Genomic DNA, 24,199 nt, shown 5'->3' with positions numbered 1-24,199 from the left:
TGCGGAGCATGCCCGGCTGCTTTAAGAGGGGCTGGCTGGGCCTGGCCTCGCTGCTGAGCCTCGCCTCCTGCCTGCTGCTGGGCGCCGGCCTGGCGGCCCCGCGCTGGCTGCGGGCCCGGATCCTGTGCCAGACCGGGGTGGACCTGGTCAACGCCAGCGACCCCGAGCTCGTCAAGTTCCTGGGCGCGCTGCGCTACGGGCTGTTCCGGGGCTGCAAGGTGCGGCAGTGCGGGCTGGGGGGCCGGCACTCGCGATTCAGCCGTGAGTACCCCGCGAGCCGCCGTCCTGGGGTGCAGTTTGCAGTTTAGTCCTGCAGGTGTCTGCGAGGCGGTGGGGTTCGGGGACCCGCCCCGGGCCACTCAGCCAGGCGATCCTGAAGCGTCCCAGGCCGGGTCGGACCTCGGGTGCCCCGACTCCGGGGCCATTTAAGCCAGCAGTTTCCAGATGCTGACAGAGAGGCCACCCACTGAGCCGGGGGCACCCAGACAAGCACTTATTAAGTGCCAGCCGTCTCCCGACACTGCGCTAGAGAGCGAGAGGGGCCCCAGAAGGGCGAGAGGTGGCCAAGGAGCGCCCGGGCTGGCGGGGCCTCCTGAGAAACGCACTTAGAGACACGAGCTGCCCGCGAGGACACGTGCAGGACGAGCCCTGGGATGGGGGGGATCAGCACAGGCTCCCCTAGGGATGGGGTGCAGGAAGCCGGAGGGCCAGGGAGGGATGAGGAGGGGGCAAGCGGACAGGGAAGATCCCATCGCCCTCTTCAGGAGCACGAGCCGGCCCCAGACTCGCACAGAGCTGGGTCGTTGTCCTTGTGACCGGCCTCATCATCCCTCACCAGAACTCCTCTGACCCTGAAGAGCCGTGAGGCCTTCCGCAACTCAGGTACCACGACAGAACCCCCGTTTCCTCATCCATCAAACGGGGATCAATGATATTTGCCCCACCTACCTGGCAAGGATTGTGGTGTTAGATTGTGTAGAGTATAATGAGACATAAGTAAGGGTGGTGGTTATTCAAGGACTCACCCTCTGAGATGGCGGAGAATTTTTAAAGTTGAGATATGTGTGGTCATGTTTAATGTCAGGAAAATATATGAAAAGGCATGTCATACACACACACATATGCACACATACCAAGAGACAAATGGAAAGAGGGCAGAGGAGCTGAGCTTGAATCCTGCCTTTGTTTACCCCCTATATGAGTGACCTCATACTAGATGGTGCTGCAGATAGAGCACCAGCCCTGGAGTCAGAAAGATCTGAATTCAAATCCAGTCTAGACACTTACTAGCTTGGGCAAGTCATTTAACCCTGCTTGCTTTGCATCCAGGGCCATCTCCAATCTCTCCAATTCAGATCTGGCCACATAGATGACTCTAGAAGAGAAAGTGAGGTTCATGACTTTGTACAGCCCTCCCTCACTCAAATCAGAGTCATGTACTTGTCATGGCATAAACCTCCCTGATGTCATGATCTCCTTCAAGAATGAAAGAGAAAGAACAAGAATTTATTCCTTGTATAAATATGAATAGTTCTCTTCTTTGGGCCTTATCTTCTTCATTTGTGAAACGAAAAGCGACATCATGGCTTTGGTGGATGCCAGAGTGCTGGGCCTTGAGACAGGAATACCTACATTCATATCCTACCTTTAACAGGTGCTAATATCATCACTTCTAATAAGTCTATGTACGTGACATCTTTATACCTAATATAATGAATCAGCCATCATCCATTACTTACTGTGCTAAGCAGTGGTGTTGTAAGTTTAAAAAAAAATGAAGCTTTATTCTCAAGAAGCTTACATTCTACTGGCAGATGAGGGTTCAGGAAAATAATCTGTATAAATTTAAGTTGATATTGCATATATACAAAGTAAATACAAGAGAATTTTATTTGAATAGACACCAACAGGTGGAAAGATCAGGAAGGGCTTCATGTAGGAAGTGACATTGAAGCTGGGCTTTGAAAGAAGCTAGGCAGACTAAGAAGTAGAGGTGCATGGGGAGTGCCTTCCAAACACAGGTCACAGCCTGGACAAAGGGAAATGGACTGCCACATAAGGTCAGTTTGACTGGACAGTAGAGTATGTGAAGAATCATCTATAATGAGGGGCTTTAAATGTCAAACAAAGGAACTTCCAGTAGCAGTATAGAGGAAAAAGAAACGGTTAGTGGGATGATAGGGTCAGTCCCAGGCCTTAGTAATACCATTTTGGCAGCTTTGTAGAGGATGATTTAGAGAAGGGAGAGGGGCTGAGGGATGGCTTAGAGAGGTTATTATAATAATCTAGGCAAGAGATGAGAGGTCGTGGTAATGGTAGTGGTCATATAAGTGAAGGAAAGGAATAGATGGATGCAAGAGATATAGTAGAGGTAAAATAAGCCAGACTGGCTTGGGAAGTCCATAATTGTGGAAGAGAGAAGAATCAAGGATGACTCTGAAGTTATGAATCTGGATAACTCAAGAATTCTACTGCCCCACCCCCCTTTCCCTCCAGAAATAGGGAAGTTAAAGAGAAAAAGACAAGGAATTGTTTTGGACATATTGGGTTCAAGATGACTCTGGGATGACTATTCATTTTGGATAGAGATAGAAAGCAGAACTCTAGAAAGAGACCAGGTTTATATAGACATTATAGACTTGGGAGTGTCTGCTGCAAGCAGATAATTGAACCCATGACAGTTGATGAAGTCACTAAAAGTGTAGAGAGAAGAAGAGGTCCTTGGACAGAGCTTTGTAGGACACCCATAACAATTCCCTAAGACTTACCTACTCATTCAAAGACAGGTAGTGGAGCAGGGTAATTTGGGTATAATAAACCTCTTGGGCCAGATCAGTGATTCCTACTTTATTGACCATATCATGTCCCCTGACTTTCAGATTTATGCCAGTCTCTTTTTTAAATTGTTTTTTATAAATTTAGAACCCATTGACCCCAGAAAAGCAGGATAGTTTTCTTAGTATCTTCAATCAATTAAATTTAAGCGTCTGCTATGTGCCTACTATGCTAAGCATTGAGTTTATAAAAAGAGGTAAGAAAAAAAATTCCTGCTCTCAACAGTTTAATGGGAAAGACAGCATGTAAGCAAATATATGCAAAGCAAGCTATATACAGGATAAATAGGAAATAATTAGTAGAGGGAAACTAACATTATCATGTTAAACATTTAATTTGCATTTTAAAATCCAACAGAAACTCAGTTTTGTCTGCAGTCCTAATTTTTGTACATCGAAATATTATGTTTTATATTTGTTGATTTCATAAAAAAAAAATTGAGGACACAGGTTCATGGTGTGCTGGAGCTGCCTCTTACCAGCTTCCAAGAGAGATTGTTAAATATGCCCTGGAATGGGGCAGCCAGGTGGAGTACCAGTAAACCTGGAGTCAGAATAAACCTGGAGTTCAAATTCAACTTTAGACATGATTATTCTCAAATTCTTTGTTTAATTTTTTAAGGCAATGAGGTTAAATGACTAGCCCAGAGTCACCCAGTTAGAAAGTGTCTATAAAGTATCATGAATCTGAAGTTGAATTTGAACTTGGGTCTATCCTGTCTCCAGGTGCTCACCCAGCTGCCCCTCTCTGGGGCATATTTAACAATGTCTCTTGAAAGCTGGTAAGAGGTGACTCCAGCATACCCTTGGCCAGCATCCTCACAGTTTTTTTTTTTTTTTTTATTATGCACTTAACAAACACAAAAAAATTTTTGATTTACAAAAGAATTTTTTTCATTGTGAGCATTGCTCCAAATCAGGGTTCAGTTTTCCATTTCAATGATTGTCTAGACTTAAGAAAGTATTAATAATGTAAATCAAACTTAAAATTGTGTGTGCAAACATTTTCCCCCCAGAGAGTCTAGTTATCAAGCATTTACCAACATATCATTGGATCTCTCTAGCCTAAACATTACTTGAGCAAAAAAAGAATGGAAATATAGCCATCAACAGGTTAGATGCAATGGACATTTATATAATGCTTTTTAAGGTTTGCAAAGTGCTTTCTCGTTTGAGCCTTACAACAGCCCTGGTGACAGGTGAACAGGAGGTAAGAGTGGAGCAGAGGCACAAAGAAGGAAACAGTTGTGAAAAGAATTAGATTTGGAGTTTAGAGAGCAGGGCTCCACCCTATCTCTACCATTTACTTAACCCATGTTACCTTGGAAAATTTGTTGAACCTCTTTGAGTCTCAATTTCCTCATTTGTAAAAAAAGAGGATTGGACTAAATGAGCTCCATGATCCCTTCCAACTTGAAATCCTATGATCCTTAGGATTCAGAGAGAACAATACACCCAGGTATCAAATTATTCCTTCCATCTAAGGCTTTCTGTTCCTCCTCTTTTGTATAAAATAGTATTTTGCACATACACACACACACACACACATCCCTCCCTTTTCCATTCCATAAATACTCCTCCTTCCTTCCCTAATTTGGTCAGAGATTGGCAGTGAAAGAGTTAGACCAAAGGGTAGGGATGGATAAATGTGTTACAGGGCTTTCAGAATGATTGATTATATCTATACAAGCAACATCTGCCTGTTTTTAAAATACAAGTAAAGGATACCAAAATTAAAATAGAAACCTAAGGGGGGGAGTAACCTATAGGAACCACCCACAAAGATGTTTTTAATGTTATTCACACCTCCTAATTTTAGTACAATGGAACCCTTTAAAGGAAACAAATTAGGGAAAAATAGTCTCAAGCACCACTATGAAGACCACAACTGCATAAATGGAATATACATCTAATGAACTCATTAATATTGAAATCATCATATCACATTTAATTTAGCAGCTCAGATTCTGAATCCCTTAGAACCAAGAACAGTGACTCTTCTCTGACTCAACTCTTCACTTTTCCATTAACAGCACATCTCTATTGTTTCCTAAACCACCTGTAATTCCAAACCAGTTCACTCAGCTCCTTTAACTAATTTTCCATCAAGAATTAAGAGAACATTACAAAAGAAAAATTGGACCTTCTACTTCTTTTGCGTGACCTTTCATCCCCTTCTTATATATTTTATTTCATTCCTTCCTTTTTTATCGCAGTTCAATTTTCTTATAGCAGAGAAAAGCATAGCTCAAGAAGTCTTACTGTTGGACTTTTCTAGGCCCTATAACAGATTGAATAATATGAAAATGTATGTGTAGCACAACTCCTAAAGTAAATACATTTCCTCAATTCCTTAGATTCACTTTTAAGAGGATTTCAATGAACATTTTAATAAATGCTGTTTAGATTTTACTTTTCCCTTCTCATTATTCTTCCAATCCCAAAGATTGTTATAAATGGTTCAAGAATGAATGGTCTATTTTGAAATGTATAGAAATTACAATTGAGCACCTATGTTACCGAATTTACTTTTCATATCTTATAGCTCTGAGACATACAGGGGAAAATAAAAAGCCTAAACTATTAACCAACAGAAGATATACAATCCAACTTTGGCAGACAAACATGCATATACATACACACACACACACACACACACATCCATATGCATAGAAATTGTACAAAATTAATACTGACTTTCCAATTTAAAGGCTTCAATTAAAATAAAAATATTTAGGTAGCCTCACTGGAGTTTCTATAAAGGAAGATTCTGGACCATAGTACTCCTTTTAAAAAAAATCACAAATTTCTGGGGTGGCTAGGTGGTACAATGGATAGAGCACCAGCCCTGAAGTCAGGAGTACCTGAGTTCAAATCCGGCCTCAGACACTTAATAATTACCGAGCTGTGTGGTCTTGGGCAAGTCACTTAACCCCATTGCCTTGTTAAAAAAAAAAACCTAAAAAAAAATCACAACTTCATGTTAAAAACCAACTTGTAAATTGCTGCCTCAGCATTCATTACTTCATAGTACTGAGAACACCCAATGCCAGTTATAGATATTATTATAAGAAAAATTACCTGACAAGACAAAAAGAATCTCTAACTGGTAACAACACCCTAATATTTTTGGTGAAACATTCACTGCCCTACTGCCAAGACAAGGAATGCCACATGGATGCTGTAGAACACAGCAATATTTAGGAAGGTCACGTCCTACCTGGTATGAAATATGACTGAGTTTGCAATCATTGTTTGGAAGAGGCAGTAGCCAAGAGGATAAATATACAAATTACTCCTGTTAGGATTGTAAACTTCTTCTGCATTCAGATAGAAAACACAATAATCTAGAAAATGGAGGAAGAGGAGATAAGGGGTCACAGCAGGTCAGTGATTAAAGCAAAGTTTGGTACAGATATCCTCTTATAGGCACTCAATGGGTGGAATGTGGCCACAACAAACTTCCCATCAAACATCCTTCCAGTCAGTAATTTTTGAGCCATATTCAACAAAGACCCAACCTCTGCCAGGATTCTCCTTTGGAACAAGCAGTGACACCACTGACCCAAACTTCTGACACTCCTTTCTTACATCTTCCACCACATCTTCATATTCTTCTTCATTCTCAAGATAGTCATCATCCAGCACATTCAGCAGTCTTAGCACAGGAGTAGGAAGCATTATCAAATGTTCACTATGAGGGGCAAAAAGAATGCTAAAGAAGAGACTACACCAGCGCCACATCAGCTGGAATTCTTCTGAAGCATACTTTTGATAAGGTCTCTGAGGTGATGGGCTGGGATTGCAGAGGTCACCACACCTTTCCTGGTAAATACATGGTTGATGATAGCTGAACTGTTTGCCTTCCATTTCTGAGATCTGACCCTATGTTTCAGTTTCACTCCTGAGAACATTTCCAGTAAGATGATTCTGAGTTTCCACAAATCAACCTCTGAGGTCCATTCCATTTCACTCTGCAGCCTGGCCTGGGCCAAACAGTTCTGCAGTTCTACTTCTGGAGCCCATACCTATCTGTCTGGATATACTTTACATCCTGATTGCCTTCTTTGAAGCAAAGACCAAACTCAATGAGTTAGAAGCACTCATAATAGTATGGTACATGGCTTTAGGTCTGTATGGACATAGCCCTCATGATGAAGAAAAGCCAGGGCCTCTAAGACATCTCTGGCACAATGCTGGATCATCCACATGGAACAAACACCCTTGGTGATTAGAATATAAAAGTAGTTCCAAAACACTGACATCCAGAAGTTCAAGAAGTAGACAGCATGCTGGCATAGTTGGAGAAAATTGAATCGAAAATACTCCATGCAGTCATGAAGTTTCGATGGCCCTGTAACTAACTGCTCCAGTGCTTCTGGACATCTACTATCCCCCAATACAGTCAGTGTGCTTAAAGGGGAGTCCAATAGAATGGAAAGAAAATTGGATCTAGAGTCAGAGGGTCTAAGTTCAACCTTCACCTTTGACACTATTTGTGATTTTAGGAAGTGACTTAACCTTACTCAGCCTCAATTTTCCCAAAGGAAAAATAAGGAAGCTGAACTAAATGACTTTTGAGATCCCTTCCAACTCTAAATCTGTAATCCTAGAGTGGTTTGATTCTGCCACTCTCCCTCTTCATGATTTCACATGAGACTTTCCATACTTCCTTACAATCTTCATATCTTTCATTTCTAATAGTATAATACTCTTCTGAAAGAACTTATTAAATGTGGAGCAAGACTGAAATGTTGAACATAGACAGAATGAATACCAATGGATGCCAATAGTTTAGTTACTGCCATAAAAGAAAAAAGTAATCATTATAAATAGAAATTTATTTAAGAAAAAACTTCTTTAATAAAAACTCATTAATTTTAGGAAATCAATATGTAAAATCAATAAATATGATTTTACCAATTAAGTTCCACCAACTGGCAAAATAGCTTCATAATGACAAAAATTCAGTTGTAAATATTTAACATGAAAAAATCTGAATTAAAAAAATATTGCACCTGATTTAAAAAGTCAATATATTCTTTGAAGGGAGTCTAACTGGATTTGAAATCAGAATTTGAATTCAGAGGACCTGAGGTGAAATTCCAGTCCTGCCCTTTATATCTCTATGATTATTAGGCAAGCACTCAATTTCCTTATCTGGAAAACAGTAATCATTATATTTTCACCTACTACCTCATGGGTAGTTGTGAAGTTCAAATGAGATGAATGTTATCAGTCTGTTGGTCAATAAGCCTTTATCAGTGTTGATTTATCCATATTGATCACTGGAGCTGTAAAGAGAGGCAAAAAAACAGTCCCTATCTGCAAAAACCACAGGTATATACATGATATTAACAGTACAAATGGAAGATACTTCCTAAACCAGGGCCTGTTTAGGTGGTGCAGTGGATAGAGCGCCAGAGCGCTGGGGCTTAAAGGCAGGAAAGTCTGAGTTTCAATTCAATCCCAGGCATTTAATAACTGTATGACCCCTAATCAAGTCACTTAAACTGTCTCAGCATGTGGTACCCTATAAATGCTTATTCTCCTTCTCCTTACCTCCCAAAACTATCAAATGCTACATAAAGAGTGTAGTTTCAGGGATAGCAGTGGTGGTACAGAGGACATTGATAGCTCAATTGGGTCAGGAGAGGGGAAAATCTATTCTTCATTCATATACACACACACACACACACACACACACACACGTGCGTGTGCGCACGTGCACGTGTGTGTGTGTGTGTGTGTGTGTATTTGGAGAAGGAAATGGCAAACACTTCAGTTATTGGTACCAAGAAAAACCCAAATGGGGTGATGAAGAGTGGGACACAATCTAAATAACTAAACAACAATAAATATATGTCTGTATACCCTTCACTGACTTAGCATAAGCTAAAATTCAAATGAATCCATGATCTCACCCTCCAACACTCCAGATCTAGCCATTACAGCTCATGCTGGGTAACTCTTGTTGAGGGTAGTCCTCACTTTCTACTGAATTTAAAAATGAAGTAATATCAGTTGCAATTTTGAATCCAACAGAGAAGAGAGTTGGAACTGGAAGTGTTTGGAAGCTCCACCAAATCCATGGAATTGGTTCTTCCATTTTTCTACTGTAGGACTAAGACGACTATTCTATAGTCTATAACAGAAAGTAAAGCAGTCCACCATCCCAGAGTTTGGAACACCCACTACAAGCAAGCATATACTATATATTTTTTCCCTGAGGACCAACAGTGAGAAAGAATAATCATCCCCATGAACTAGAAGTACTCCTGGTAAATCATAATAATCAGCCTTGAGTGGGAAGTTCAAAAGAGTGATTTGATTATCTCCTCCTTGGGAGAAACTTCAGAAAGAGGCAGATACCCATCTCTTCAGGGTGTTTTAGATACCATTCTATTTGGAAGCTCTAGGCAGTTTCTTTCCTTTCCTGGCTTGCATTTGGATTGCAGAGTGACAGCCAGCTGGGTAGAAGGATTCACAGACTAACTCAGCCAAGGATAGGGCATTTACTCTGCCTCTTGGAATTCCTGACTCCCTTCAAAGACCAGCTCAAGTATTATCTCCTACAAGATTTCCCTGATCTCCTGTTCCCAAATCATAACTGTTCTACCCTCTAAAGCTTAGATTTTGTATTTACTTATCTAAATGACTGCTGTCTTTCCCCAGTGGAGGGTGGCCAAGGATCATTTCATTTTTGTCTTTATTGTTCCATGTTTGGTGTATCAAAGTGAACACCCACTAAATACTTCTTGATGAATTGGTTTGATAATTCTAGTACAATTTATTTACTTACCCTAAGATCATTTCTTTAAAATAATGTGTAACTAGCAGTTACGTATTACTAGGGAACAGTTGGCTGGGCATTTGTTCTTTATTCCTTCCCAACATCAGCAAATATTAACATTTCAATTTTAAATAATAATTTCACCCACCCCACCTAAAATGAGGATTGTCTATAAAAGGATCTTATCTAGCTGGAGATCAGGAGGAATTCAGCTTTGAATAAGCTTTTAGTGACTAATAGGTATCTAATACCCAGTCATAGATTGTCTTGTTCGGCATAGCTTAGTTTGGGAGGAGATAGAGGAGGAGGAAGTTTCCTTGGATTTAATTATTATCTCTATGAAGATGACTCCAAGATCTAAAAATCCAACTCTAGACTTTCCCCTGGAGTTCTGTCTTGCACCACCAAGGACTCGTTGGTCAGGCTTCTTTGTTGGCTTCTCAAACCCAAAATCAATATAGAAACAGCCATCTTCCATTTCCACCTTTTATCTTAACTTTTCCACTTCTGTTGAGGGAACCAAGCTATCCTTCTAATAAAGCAGTGACAAACTCAGAATCATCCTAGATCCTTCTCTTTTCCTCTTCCCTTCAGGACCATGTTGTCAGATTGCCAAACCTTGTCCAGTCTACCTCCAGATGTTCCTAAGATTTTACCCTTCACTTACACAACCTCCCCACTTGGGCAGGCCTTCAATACCTTTCACCTGGACTATTATCACTTAACTGCTCTCAGCCTCAGTTTTCTCATCTGTAAAACGAAGACAATAATAGTGCCTACCTTATAAGGTTATGAGGATCAAAGGATGTTATAAATAGCACTTCATAATTCTTAAAGTGCTATATAACTGTGAGCTAGACCTCCTTATTGTGCTCTAGTCCAGACTCTGCTTTGCTGCCAAAGCCAAGTCTGACCAGGTGTTATTCCTCTGCTCCAGACATCAGTGGCTCTGTATTGCCTCTAGTATAACATACAAGCATGACATTTCCAGCCCTTTAAAATCTGGTTCCAACTTCCTTTCCCAGGTTTATTATGCATTATTCCCCTTTAAATCCTCTGTTTCAGTCCATCTGCACCTGTCATTCCTCAAATTTATCACACCATTTCCTTGTGTCTGGACAAGCTGCCCTTCTAACCTGGAAAGTACTCCTCCTTTACCTCCATTTAATCCCTAGCTTCCTGTAGTTCACTTCCTCACTTAGGCAAGTATTTTTGATTCTCTTAGTTGTTAAGGGAATCCCTCTCAACAAGTCGTTCTGTATATGCGTATGTGTTATTCTTTGTACCATACCAGAAGAATGCAAGCTTTTTTAGAGCATGGCCTTTTTTTTTTGGTCTAGCCTAGTTGCACATAGTTGGAGCTTAACAAATACTTGTTGCATTGGATTGGAGGGTTCTCTGTTTCTTCCAGAATCTTTCTAGTGATATCTCTGGATATGAGATTCCAGGTAGAATCTACTAGCACATTCAATTTGACAATTTTCAGCTTTTAGATGCTTCCTTTCCTTCCTCCTTATCCCCTTTTCCTCTCCCTTTTCTCCCTTTCCTCCCTTCTCTTCCTCCCCCCCTTTCTTCCCTCCTCTTCTTCCTCTCCCCTCTCCTCCCTCCTCCTCCCCATTCCCTCTCACACCCTCCCTAACACAATGTCCTCCTTGAAAAACTCCACACAGACACTCACTCATAGGATCATTTAATCCAATCTCCTATTTTACAGATCAGGAAATTGAGGTACAGGGAAATGAAGCCCAAACTCACACATGCCATAAGCAGCAGAGCCGGGATTTGAGACCAGGTTTTTTTTTAACTGTGCCACAATTCTAGTGCCTACCCCCCCCTTCTGTAATAAGCAAGTCTTGATTTTTCCTGGATGAGCCTTCATCTCCCCATCAACACCTATTAGCCTTTTGCCATCAATCTCAAATTGTAATACCTCAGTCAGGGAGTCAGTGGGGTATAATGCAAACATTACATGTGGGCAATTTGGAGTCAGAGAACTTAAGTTTATAATCCAGCTCTGTACTTTATTACCTATTTGACCTTGGGCAAGTCTCTGCCATTCTTTTAGACTCTGTTTCCTAATTTTTTAAATTTAAATATGGGTCTAGATGATTTCTAAAACCCTTTCACTTCTAAATCTTATGAAACAGAATAAAATGAGACCAGCCAGATAAATTAGTGAAAATAATTAAAGACCAAAAGGAGTTGTTTCATTTGAATAAAATAGTCAATCATATCCAAAATGGATATAGTATTACCAACTCAATGGGAGAGGAAAAAGTGAAGGGAGGGAGACAATTTGGAACTGAAAATTTAGATGGATAGACAGAGAGAGAGAGAGAGAGAGAGAGAGGTGAATAAAATAGTTAATGAGGCTTTAGGTCATTGAGCAAGGAAGCAATATGAACAAAAATTATTTGATGAAGATTATCCTAGAAATTGGTTTTCGATGGAGAAAATTACAATTCAGTTCAATGTGCTGTAAAGAATATGAGTTTTGGAACTCAGTAATATGGGTTTTAATCATGTATCTATTTATGAGCCTCAGTTTCCTCAACTGTAAAATAAGTGAATTGGAACAAATAATCTCCAAAGTTTCTTCAAGCTTCAAATTCTCTGATTTTATATTATGGAAGTAGAATGACCCACCAAATAGCTGAGGCAGGTCCAGTAGCACCAAATGTTTGTTGAATTAAATTGAACTGAATGAGGACCAGCAATTGAGAATATGAACAGTAAGAATAAACTCTAACAGATGTTACAAAGAAAAGAGGGCAAAAGAGGAGAGGCAATGGCTCCCAAATTGAAGACTAGTTGCTGGGGGAGGCGGGGTGAAAACTGGAAAAGAGTGACTGAAAAGAAAGAAGACATTTTCCAGTGTTAAATTTCAGGTGTCATCTGAAATTGTAAGTAAATCTCCATGTAAGAGGAGATCTAAAGACAACTGGAAATAAAGGACTCAAAATAAAACGAGGTCAGTACTTAATTTGTACATTTAAGAGTCATCTGCATAGAGATTGATTGTAAACACAAACTGATGGACTCCCTTAAGGAAGGATGTAGAGTGAGAAGAGCAAAAGGATTTAGGAGTAAACCTTGGAGCCCCTTCACATTTAGTCCACAAGAGAAAAAAATAGCCCAAAAAGAAAACGGGAAGAGCATCATTAGAGAGATAACAACAGATTCAAGATTGCATAGTGTCATGGAAGGCAGGAATGGAAAAAAGGAGCTGAGATAGAAGGATAAATTCAAAGAAGGGACCACTGGTTTTAACAAGGAGTGACCAATGACAAGCTAAGAGCAATTTGGTTTCAGTACAGTGGTCTGTTATCTCAGGTATCAAAGTCTGCTATTTAACTGAAGTAGAAGGTAATAATAAAAAAGAATTTACTAATAATTTTGCCCACCTGTGCAACAGTCTAAAGAACTTTGAATATAAAGGATTATTAAGTAGGATAGTAGCTTTTCCCAGGATAGTTTCTACCTGAACCTCCTCAAAAAAAAAAAAAAGAGAACCTCACTTCTTTTCCTCAGGGACCAAAAAAGAAGCAAATTATCTTACTTGCTTCCTCCTCCTGTCCCACAGGATTAGAACAGTGTGAATTTATTTGTACAATTGCCCTTTTAAGCTATGACAAGGTCTTTACCTCCTGCATGCCTTCTGACCAGTGATGCTGGTTTAGCAAAGATTAAATAGAAGCTATCCTTGGTGTAGTGATTGGGTCTTGACTGAGTTTCATGTACAAATGTGCCCAAGATAGCCCTTATCAAAAACAGATCAATGATTTTAACAAGCTTACCCTATTTATTAGGTCTATGTATCACATGATTTTTCATCTAATCATCAAACATTTAAAATTTTCTGAGATATACCAGGTGTCCCAAAAGTCTTAGCTAAGGTTTTGAACTGCACTAAGTTTTTTGGGATGCCCTATAGATTGCACCATGTAGGTAATAATCTAAATAATGTTCTTAGCTATGCATACACACTAGAGCTATTTCATCATTCTTGGTTTTTAGAACAGTTTTTAACCCAGTGATGTGTATTTAGTAGAATGAAAATAGGTGAGACAGTTCTGAAACATTTTAAAAGCAAATAAACCTGGGCCCCCTTTCATTTTGGTACAAAACTGTGAATTATATGAAACTTTATAAAGGAAGAAATAAAGCAAAGATTGAGATAAAATAAAATTTAAATACTTTTTAAAAAAAAAAAGATGAGAACTAGATAATAATAACAATAAAAATAAATGGCACTATGTAGTACTTTAGCTTTCTGTTAGTTTCCTAAAGATTCACATTTCTATAATGACTATTTGGGTATCCTAAAAATATATAGGCCAAAAAAAAATTCTAAAAGATATGAAGGAAAAAACTGAAACTACCACAAAATTTGAGTGAATTAAAAATATTACTTTCCATCTAGGTAGTAACATTTTTAGTTTTCTGGATCTCAAGAAACAATAATGTGGTCATATTCACCTGAAATCTTACTATAGGCATTGTTAATGACATAGAAACCATTAATGGTACACAGTTAATGGATACCGAGCTCTCTCTTCATTGCACTGTTGGATTCCAGACTTGTTCTTATTAGGAGAAACCCAAGAAAGTGGTTCTGTCCGGAACTATAGACACATTCATAATCCCAGGAGATTAGGGTCTTTGGGTATTTTGTCTATTGAAGTAGACAAAGGGAAATTTTAGTTTATTACAAAGGCACTAATCTAGGCTTAAGCAGACCCCAGGTACTCTTAAATACACAAATCATAAATTGGGTCCAATTAGAATAAACTCTAGTGTTCACAGAATTCCTTTAGGGACAAGGACTCTATATTCGTGGATTCATTAGTCATTTTAGCTGTTTCTGTCTTCTGTCTTCTTTCCTTAGGAGAAAGCATTCAGTTTGGCTAGACTGTATCAATTACTATTCTAATCTATATGAGAAGAAATGGTACCGTTTATGAAATCTAAAGGCCTGCTACAGAACAAGTTATGGGTCATATGTTTGAGATAAGTATCAAAACTGGAAGAGGGAGCAAAGGAACAATAAATTAAATATGGTCCTGGAGCTCAAAATTCTGTAGGTAGGCAAACCAGGGCTTTACATCAGGTCCACCAAATTTATAAGGATCCTGATAACTATATCCCCCCCCCCGAATCCCCCATATTAGGGGAGATGGCTACGTATCTGGTCCTCCTATGACTGAAATTGTTCTTCCTTCAGCATCTAGAGAAGTTGCAACCAAGCATATCTACTTCCCATAGACCTGCCATAGACCCAGAACCCTGACCACCTCCCTCCAAAACTGACCAAAGTATTCATAGGGCCAGAGTGGTGGAAAAGGGAGAACAATCTCTGTGGCAGTTCAATACTGATTATTTGTGAAAGGGGAGGGAAGTCAATGGGGAGAGAGTAATGTGTAGTTATCCCACTGCCTAATATTAGGCTCAAAAGTGGAGCCCTGTCTGTCGCAGCCCAGGTAAGGATCAAGACTTCTCTAAGCAGAAACCTGGGGCTAGTGATCAGAGCCAATTAGCCTTAGTAATTTTCTCCCTCTTCAGAGCAATGGCAGCTTGTTACTATCCAGTAAGCTTTGAAGGCTCAACTGGTGTAACCTCTCCCCCCTACCTTACTAGATGCCTCACCACTTCTGGTGGTGCTTTGTGTACCTCTGGTCCCAGGTACAAAATTTCCTAATTGAGGCTTCATACCTTACCAGGGTTATATACCACATAGGAATCATTTGTTAATACCCTGCCAGAATAACATTGGAATATACTGTGGTGGAAAATGTATTGGGTTGGTAGTCAAAAGATCCCAAAAGGCCTTTCTACCTGAACAATCCCTTACCAGTCAGGTAACTTCTCTAGGAATTTGTTTCCTCATCTACAAAATGAGGGACTTGGCCTAGATGATGTCCCGAGACCTTTTTCAAATCCTATGCTACCTATATTTCAGGTTGCTCAGTGTCCATAAGGAGTACTAACCTATCCCTTATGCCAACCCTCCTTTGCAAAAGAAAAACAGTATGAAAGGAGAAAGAAGTGGTGAGTCAGTATTCAGGATCACTGGGTCAAAAGATCAAGTCAATTTAGATTGCCACCTGTGATCCTTTGGTTATTTTTTTAAATCTACTTGTACACAATATTAGTGACTAAACCGGAGTCTAAAGATTCTGGTCTTCCAACAAGCATTAAATCCATGAATTAAGAATGGGGAAAGAAATATTTTTTTTCCTCTGAAAAAGTGCCTAATTGCTTTGCTCTTTCCTAATCCATTAGAGCTTTCATTATAAAAGTCATATGAGCTTTACCTAGAAACAACTAAAATACTATACACCAAATAGGTTAGTAGTTTTATACCCTTTAATGAAATACAACATGATTGTTTCTTTCTCTCCAGTCTTTCCTCACATGGTGAAACAGCTGAACACTGGCCTTCACGTCATGATTATAATCTTCCTTTTTGTAGCCATGGCCTTGGCTCTGGTCAGTATGGGATTTGCGATCCTCAACATGATAAAGGTCCCATATCGTGCAATAAATGGTCCTGCAGGAATATGTCTGTGGAATGTCCTTGCAGGTAAGGCACCTTCTTAAATTGCATCAGGTCTACATAATTGTCAAATTGTGCTGGAAATACAGTTAAACTTATTTTAAGAAGGTATTAAAATGCCTTGCTATTTTATTTCTTCATTTCTCTCTACATTTTTTCAAATTATACCTTTTTTTCCATTCTATCTCCTTCCTTTTCCTTCACTAAGAAGCAAGAAAAATTAAAAAAAACCTTTTTCAAATATATATATATGTATATATATACATATATATATATATATATATAATTACATAACAGATTCCTGCTATGGTCATGAAATATACAAATATAAATATACATATATACATATTTTTTACACATATGTGTGTCTAGATCTGTCTTCACTCTGAGTTCAGCTCTTCTCTCTCAGGAGGTGGGCAACAAGTTTCATCACAAATTCACTAGAATCATGGTTGATCATTGCATTGTGTTCCTAAGTCTTTCAAAGTTGTTACTCTTGGGGTGGCTAGGTGGTGCAATAGATAGAGTACCGGCTTTGGAATCAGGAGTACCTGAGTTCAAATCCAGCCTCAGACACTTAATAATTACCTAGCTGTGTGGCCTTGGGCAAGCCACTTAACCCCATTTGCCTTCCAAAAACCTAAAAACAACCCCCCCAAAAAAAGTTGTTACTTTTTACAATATTGTGGTTACTATATAAATTGTTTTCCCATTTCTTTAAGATCAATTTCTGATTTTCTCTAGATTTATCCATTGAAATCTATTTTTTGTAGTTAGTTATTCAGGCAATTATAATAATCTTTCTATTTTTGTCTACTTATAAAATATACACACTGATATTTGGTACGTGAGTGATTCAGGGTGTGAGACAGAGGGATAGGGAGGAAGAGAAGCCAAGAGAAAATGATACTGAAAGAGCTGGGGCTAAGGAGAAGAAAAGAAATGCTTCTAATTGGGATGAAGACCTTTCTTCATTAATGCTTTGGTCACTATTTAATTGGCAGTGATTTTATAGATTTTATAAAAGTCACTGGAAGCTGTTTGTAATTATAACCAGGGATTGTTATAGGAGAGGAGGAGAGCAGGGAGGTGATACAGACTAGAGGACTGATGAAGGAACTGTGTATGACGTTCAGATCAGGTGTCTTCCTTACTAGAAAGTAAGTTCCTTGTCAGGAAGGATTGTTTCATTCTTTGTGCTTGCATCCCTAGGGCCTACCACAATTGATCAATTAATTGATTGTGATAAGAGTGCTGACCACCAAAGATCAAGTCTGTTTGTAAATGGACAAAATAATCACCATTGAACTTGAAAAACTTGGAGGGGTTTTCAGTAAGCATACAATATACCACAAGATAGATTCCATAGAGTAAGGCATATCTAGATCCTCTGACTTCTCTCCAATAGACCCCTAAATGGATCCTTTCCAACACCTTAACCTGAACTTGTAACCAGACTCCAATGCCTGCCAATCATTTCCGTGGGTGGGGGGGAAGAGGAGAGGGCAAATCAGGGGAGTACCTGAAGTCAATGGTGAAAAGTAGAATGGGGGGTGGCTAGGTGGTGCAGTGGATAAAGCACCGACCCTGAAGTCAGGAGCACCTGGGTTCAAATCCGATCTCAAACACTTAATAATTACCTAGCTGTGTGGCCTTGGGCAAACCACTTAACCCCATTTACCTTGCAGGAAAAAAAAAACTAAGAAAAAAGCAGAATGGACAGAGACTGCAGGATGGAATGGAAAGAGGAAGGGATTTGCTATTAGAGGCCAGTGGTTTGTGCCCAGGCTTTGTAACACCCCCCCCCCATTCTTATACTTTCCTATCTGAAGACTGATGGGATACAATCTCTAAGATCTCTTCCAACTCTCCATCCTGTGATAAGATCCCTAGGTCAAAACTATAATCCTGAGGTAGCCAGAGGAAGGGAGGTACTTGGGTCTCTCTTCTTTCCTTTCTCTTTGTTCTTATTTGCTAGTCTTATCTCCTCTCCTTACCCTTTATCTATGGAAAAAGATATTCAAGGCTAAATAAGGAGGTGATAAGCATGTGCCAATTAAGTGGAAATGCAGGCTGAAAAGACATCCAGAAATAAAATAGGAGTCACAGTATAGGAGTCTTTGAACCCAAACTCTCTTCCATGAGGCCCATGAGGACTTGCTCAGGTATTTAGGTATCTGTAGTTTCTTTATTCAGTTAAGCTTTAATATGTTTAAGTTTTAATATGAGTACCATAGGAAGAATGTTGAATTTGAACTCGGAGGACATGGGTCTGCCACAGTCACTTAACTTGCATCACAGGCTTCTTATCTGTAAAATAAGAAAGTGAGCCTTTGTATAACTTTTCAGGTCTCAGTCTATAAACCCTATGAACAAGCATATAGAAATTAAAGTTCCCTCTAGTGGCACATAAGAGGGAGAGGAAATTTCCAGCTCACTTATTCTTACAAGTTACTAAATATAAATTGCCAGCAAAATTTGGCATTATAGTATTACTTGTCTTCCCATCAAATTTTAAGTTCCTGGAACTCTGGGTCTGGGAATAACTTTATCCTGTGATTTATGTTCTTTGGTGGGCAAGCAGTGTCTGATTCAATTTGATATTTTTATCTCCTACTGTACAGTGCCTTGTTCACAAACAAAGCTTGATAATTAATTACTGAATTGAATTGGATCCTATGAGTTTAGAATCTGGGATACATCAGAAGGGACTAGGTTGAAAATCCAATTAATGATGTAATTAAAAATGCAGGGGGCAGGATAGAGGGGAAAACTATAAAGTAACAAGTTTATAGCAGAGAACAAAAGAAAATCAACAAGGAAGCAAAAAAAGCTGTGAGACTTTGAAAAACAATGTATTATTTAGACTTCCTTGAAATGGAAATTTATTATTTTATATTGAATCCTTTCATGATCTGCTATGTACCTGGTGATGGGGGTTTTTCTTTTCTTATTTTTATATTTAAGTTTAAAATAAAAAAAAAATTATGGGGTGGCTAGGTGGTGGCAGTAGATAGAGCACTGGCCCTGGAGTCAGGAGTACCTGAGTTCAAATCCGGCCTCAGACACTTAATAATTACCTAGCCGTGTGGCCTTGGGCAAGCCACTTAACCCCATTGCCTTGCAAAAACTTAAAAAAAAAATCATGAAAAAAGAAAAGAAAAAATGCAGAGAGGTTAATCTATTGACAAAAATGAATTATTTCCAGATACTTTTCTAGCAACCATTTCAAACAACTAATGATTAGTTACTTATAACTGATTCTCATCTGTTTATTAGAGTAGATTCAATATGACTTAATAATGCTTTGTTAAACTTGTTCTTATTGCTGTAGGTATATCAAAATAATAAGATTGCATTTCTTTTAAAAAAAATTCTGTAATTCAAATTGGACTAACTCTGAATCAGAATAAGTAAATTGGACTTAGTCTGAATCAGTGTGGTTTTGCTCTATGACTTTCTCATAGAAAATGTATTTAATATGGGGTTTTCAAAGGTTTGATTCAGGCTATATAAAGTTTGGTTCAATCCTTATCTAGATGCTACAACTTAAATTAGGTCCCATGAAATTCCCAACATAAATTGGAATCTCTTTGGTTCTAGGCAGTGTTGTCACTTTGGCCATTGGAAGCTTCATGGCAGCTGTGAAATTTCATAACCTCACAGACAGAATTGCCAATTTTCAGGAAAAAATCTTTCAGTTTGTCGTCGTGGAGGAACAATATGAAGAGTCTTTCTGGATCTGTGTGGCAAGTGCTACTGCTCATGCAGCAAATTTGCTGGTGATAGCCATAAGTCAGATTCCCCTTCCTGAGATAAAGACAAAAATAGAAGAAACAACTGTGACAGCAGAGGATATCTTATATTAAATGCCTCTCCTTTTCCTAAAAAAATAGTTCTGTGCAATGAATTGAGGCATAATTTTGGTGGGGTTCTCATGCTTTTAATTTGGGTGAAGATCTTTTTTCATTAATGCTTTGGTCACTAATTAATTGGTAGTGATTTTATAAAAGTCAATGAAAACTGTCAGTAATTATAAGCAAGGATTGTAAATTATACACTGCACAAACCTCATTGTCTGAAAAGGAATTAATGATGTAATCAAAGATATAAAATAATGGCATTTTCTCTAGAGACGTTCGTCTTGGAAATTTATGAACCCAGGAAAGTCAAGATATATTCTGACTGATTTATACTTATTCTTTTAAGGAAAACAGAAAAGTACATGGTGGTGGAGATGCTAACATTCCATTGGTTAACAAATCTGTATTGAATGAAATAGATTCATCCTTGTTGCCTGAATAGTCTTGTAAATGGAATTATTTGCCACAGGAATTATAGAGTAGTTTATAAAGTGAAGCATCCTCTTAAGATCTGCCAGGTAGGCACAGATGTTTATGGGAAAGTTTTCCTAAATTGTGCACACCTGTGTTAATCAAATCAGATCTCAAGAATCATTTTCCACTTCTGTCTTCTTGCCAAGCAAAATATAACACTGCCCTCCCCAAACCATAAACAATTATATCAGTTCCATTTCAACAAGGTGGGAAACACCCTAGGAGGAAATTCACTGCCCGGGATGCAGACTAGCAACTCATCTGTAATTTATACCTAAGTCAGGGGGGGCACTGAGCAGTCCAGTGGTTTGTCTAGAGTCACACAACTACTATGTATCCAGGGCAGGACTTGAACTCAGGTCTTCTTGACCCCAAGGTCATTTGTTAACCCTATTATTGATGCTATGTCTGAAAACCTTAACAATATAGGATTAAAATAAAATGACAGAAAATATAGATTAGACATGAAGTTTTATTCTCTGGGATTTACCATTAAGCTCTAGGTGGAGGCCATTTTGGTAATGACCACTCCAAGCTGAGGGAGATCAGAAAATTTATTCAGCAGTAAGGGGAGGGGAACAGAATAGATTCATAGATATAAATAGAGATACATAACAAGAATAGAAAAAATCCTTAAACTTCCCAGACGACCATTCTATTATTTAATATCAAAAAGAATCATTCTTCTACATAGCTATCTTGTCTGAGGGAGGTATTTTTCTTTAATGAGTTTAAGTAGCAGGAAGGCTGGACATGTGCTCCTTTCCAAGTCTAAAGTAGAACACTACTCTTTCCTATATTAAGGAAGATTGGTTCTTCCTTTCAAAGTCTAAAGTAGGACATATTCCATTCCTCAGAATAATTAAGAAAATCAACCTTTGATTTTAGAGTGATAATGATGATGATGATTAGATTTTGGCACTTATCTACAACACTACTCTCCTTCTGAAGCTCCATCTCCCTTGAAAAATGATGGTTTGGGCTTAATGCTCAATAGAACTGCACCAGATTTCCTCTGCTCTACTGAGTTGGGCTATCAGGGGAGAGATCCCTGGATTCAGAGTCACAAGTCCTGAGTTCAAAATCTGACTATCACTAATTGGCTATATGACCACTCAATTTTTCTGACCCTCAGTTTTTTATCTGTAAAAGGGAATAGGAATATGCTGTCTAGGTTTTTTTGTGATGGTCAAATGAGACATTATAAATAAAAGATCTTTGTGACATCAAGGAAGTTCAAACCAAGCTATTGCTATTTCCCCCTCCCCATACAAGTCCCACAGCAAGTATAACTTCAGTGCTTAGAACGTGGCTGTGAATCCAACTCAGAGATAACAACTGATGAATCACATGCTGTATTTGTGACTTGCCCAGCTCTTATACCTTCTATGATTAATTTTAAGCTGTCTGATAATGTAAGAACATCATCATGGATCATTCAGAACAATAAACTCTCAAAACACTTTTTAAAAAGCCTTTTCAACTCCATTTTGCTTAGACCAATGTAAAAATTAATTTGCATCCCCCCATGTATAGAACATCTTTACATTTATGTGGCTATTCAGTGCTGACAAAGACCTTCTCACAATATTCCTGTGGGATAGTCTGTGCAAGTATTATACACATTTTGCAGATGAGGGACTCTAGAACTTATCTATGACACTGCTAGCTTGTTTACCTAGAGATTTTTCTACCTAGATATTAGTTGTACCATGGGAGCTGGTAGATTTATGGGAGAGTGAATAGGACTGGTCAGTACACCTGAAGTTGAAACTTGTCTTGGTTTTTTACTACCTGTGGGATCTTGTTCAGGTCTTTTATTCACCTGCAAAAAAATTGTGGGAGTTGTATTAGATGATCTCTAAGGTTCCTTCCAGTTATAATTTGAAAAGAAGTTTTTTAAAAAAGACCATCCCTTGTTCAACCTTGAAGGACTTGCTCATTCCATCAGTGCAACAATCGGGAACAATTTTGGGCTGTCTGCAAAGGAGAGTGCCATCTGTATCCAGATAAGGAGCTGTGGAGTTTGAACAAAGTACAAGGACTATTCCCTTTAATTTGGAAAAAAAAAAAAGATATCTTATTGTCTGATCTTGTTACCTCTGAGAATTCTGTTCTCTTTAAGGATATGATTTCTCTCTCATCACACCCAAATTGGATCAAGGTAAAACATGGAAACAAAGTAAAGACTGACAGAGTGCTATCTGTGGGGTGGGGGTGGGAGAGGGAAGCAAGATTGGGGGGAAATTGTAAAACTCAAATAATATCTTTAATAAAAATAAAGAAAGAAAGAAAAAAAAACAAACAAAAAAGACCATCCCTGAGGTTGGAAAAAAAAATAATTGAGTATAAGATATTTCTCTAGATATCAGTGATGGTTCACATCTTAAAATATATGATCTCCAGATATTCAGTGACAGTTCACCTCTTAAAATAGAGCCATATGTAACCAGAGTAGATGATCTAGATTAGGGCTGTCCAAAATTAGACCTGCAATGCGATTTTATTCACCCCTTCTGTGGTTTTATTAAATGCTTTAGTAAAGTCAACCTACCACAGAGCTCACACTAAAATGGCAAATCAAAATATATTGTCTATTGTTTCAATAAAAACTTGTAAAAGTAAATTTGGACAGCCCTGATTTAGAATATGTTGGCTCTCATATGAACAAATCTTTGATTAAAGAATATTTAGAAATGGACAAATTAATGTCTTTAATATTTTATTATTTTCATATGAAAGAATTTACATAAGAAAATACTAATCATATTCCTATTTTGCTGATTAATGTGAAGTTATGATAAATTTAATATTTATTTAAGGTTATTAATATGCAAATAAGTTGATATTGCCAATATTAACTGTACTGAATTATACCAAAGCTAATGAGATTTAGCATATTAATTTTTTTAAATATAATATTAGTGGAACTAATTGTTTAAGTTGTTAGTGAAAATAAGAAATTATTTTAGCTCATGAAAATGTGTGTATTAACTATCGTTCCATTAGAAACCAGGAGGGATGGGAATTCAGGGAAGCCTGGAAAGATTTGCTTGAACTGATGTTGAGCGAGATGAGCAGAACCAGAAAAACATTGTACACCCTAACAGCAATATGGGGGTGATGACCAACCTTAATGGACTTGCTCATTCCATCAGTGCAACAATCAGGGACAATTTGGGGTTATCTGTGATGTAGAATACCATCTATATCCAGAGAAAGAATTGTGGACTTTGAACAAAGACCAAAGACTATTACCTTCAACTTAGAAAAAAAAACCCATTATCTTATTATGCAATTTTGCTATCTCTTATACTTTATTTTTCTTCTTTAAGGATATAATGTCTCTCTCATCACATTCAACTGAGATCAATGTATACCATGGAAACAATGTAAAGAGTAACAGACTGCCTTCTGTGGGGGGTTGGGGGAGGGAAGCAAGAATAGGGGAAAAATTGTAAAACTCAAAATAAATAAAATCTTTCTTTAAAAAAGAAAAAAGAAAATGTGTGTATTAAATGGAAGATTAATTATCTATATATATTTTTATTGGTAGCAATCAGCCTTCTGGGGTCAAACTAGAAAATTTGGGATGTTACATATTATAAACAAATCAAAATTTATGAAAATGGGTTCCCTAATTCTTTGTGTCTTTTTCAAAACAATAAAAGAAAATAAG

General features: G+C 38.3%; 1 protein-coding gene and 1 pseudogene across 1 annotated transcript; one reads left to right on the top strand and one right to left on the bottom strand.

The window, feature by feature from the left end:
- Window positions 1–23,978, top strand: CLRN2 (clarin 2). The gene is made up of 3 exons (XM_074229733.1): window positions 1–261; window positions 16,031–16,210; window positions 19,787–23,978. Exons 1-3 carry the CDS (start codon window positions 9–11, stop codon window positions 20,050–20,052), a joined length of 699 nt encoding a protein of 232 aa, XP_074085834.1. The 5' UTR covers window positions 1–8; the 3' UTR covers window positions 20,053–23,978.
- LOC141517155 (serine/threonine-protein kinase Kist pseudogene) lies at window positions 6,212–7,166 on the bottom strand (annotated as a pseudogene).
- Window positions 23,979–24,199: the final 221 nt, after the last annotated feature.

The sequence above is a fragment of the Macrotis lagotis genome, chromosome 3 (assembly GCF_037893015.1).
Source record: "Macrotis lagotis isolate mMagLag1 chromosome 3, bilby.v1.9.chrom.fasta, whole genome shotgun sequence".
In the NCBI taxonomy this organism is placed as follows: Eukaryota; Metazoa; Chordata; class Mammalia; order Peramelemorphia; family Peramelidae; genus Macrotis; species Macrotis lagotis.
The sequence above is the reverse complement of the archived record's forward strand: the minus strand, read 5'-3'. Positions and strand labels throughout refer to the sequence as shown.

What these genes read in the sequence shown, in the direction of transcription:
- CLRN2 (XM_074229733.1), top strand. Translation starts at nt 9, where the DNA reads ATGCCCGGCTGCTTTAAGAGGGGCTGGCTGGGCCTGGCCTCGCTGCTG. An exon ending in CCGGCACTCGCGATTCAGCC is followed by an intron (nt 262 to 16,030) that starts GTGAGTACCCCG and finishes CTTTCTCTCCAG; the next exon opens with TCTTTCCTCACATGGTGAAA. An exon ending in TCTGTGGAATGTCCTTGCAG is followed by an intron (nt 16,211 to 19,786) that starts GTAAGGCACCTT and finishes CTTTGGTTCTAG; the next exon opens with GCAGTGTTGTCACTTTGGCC.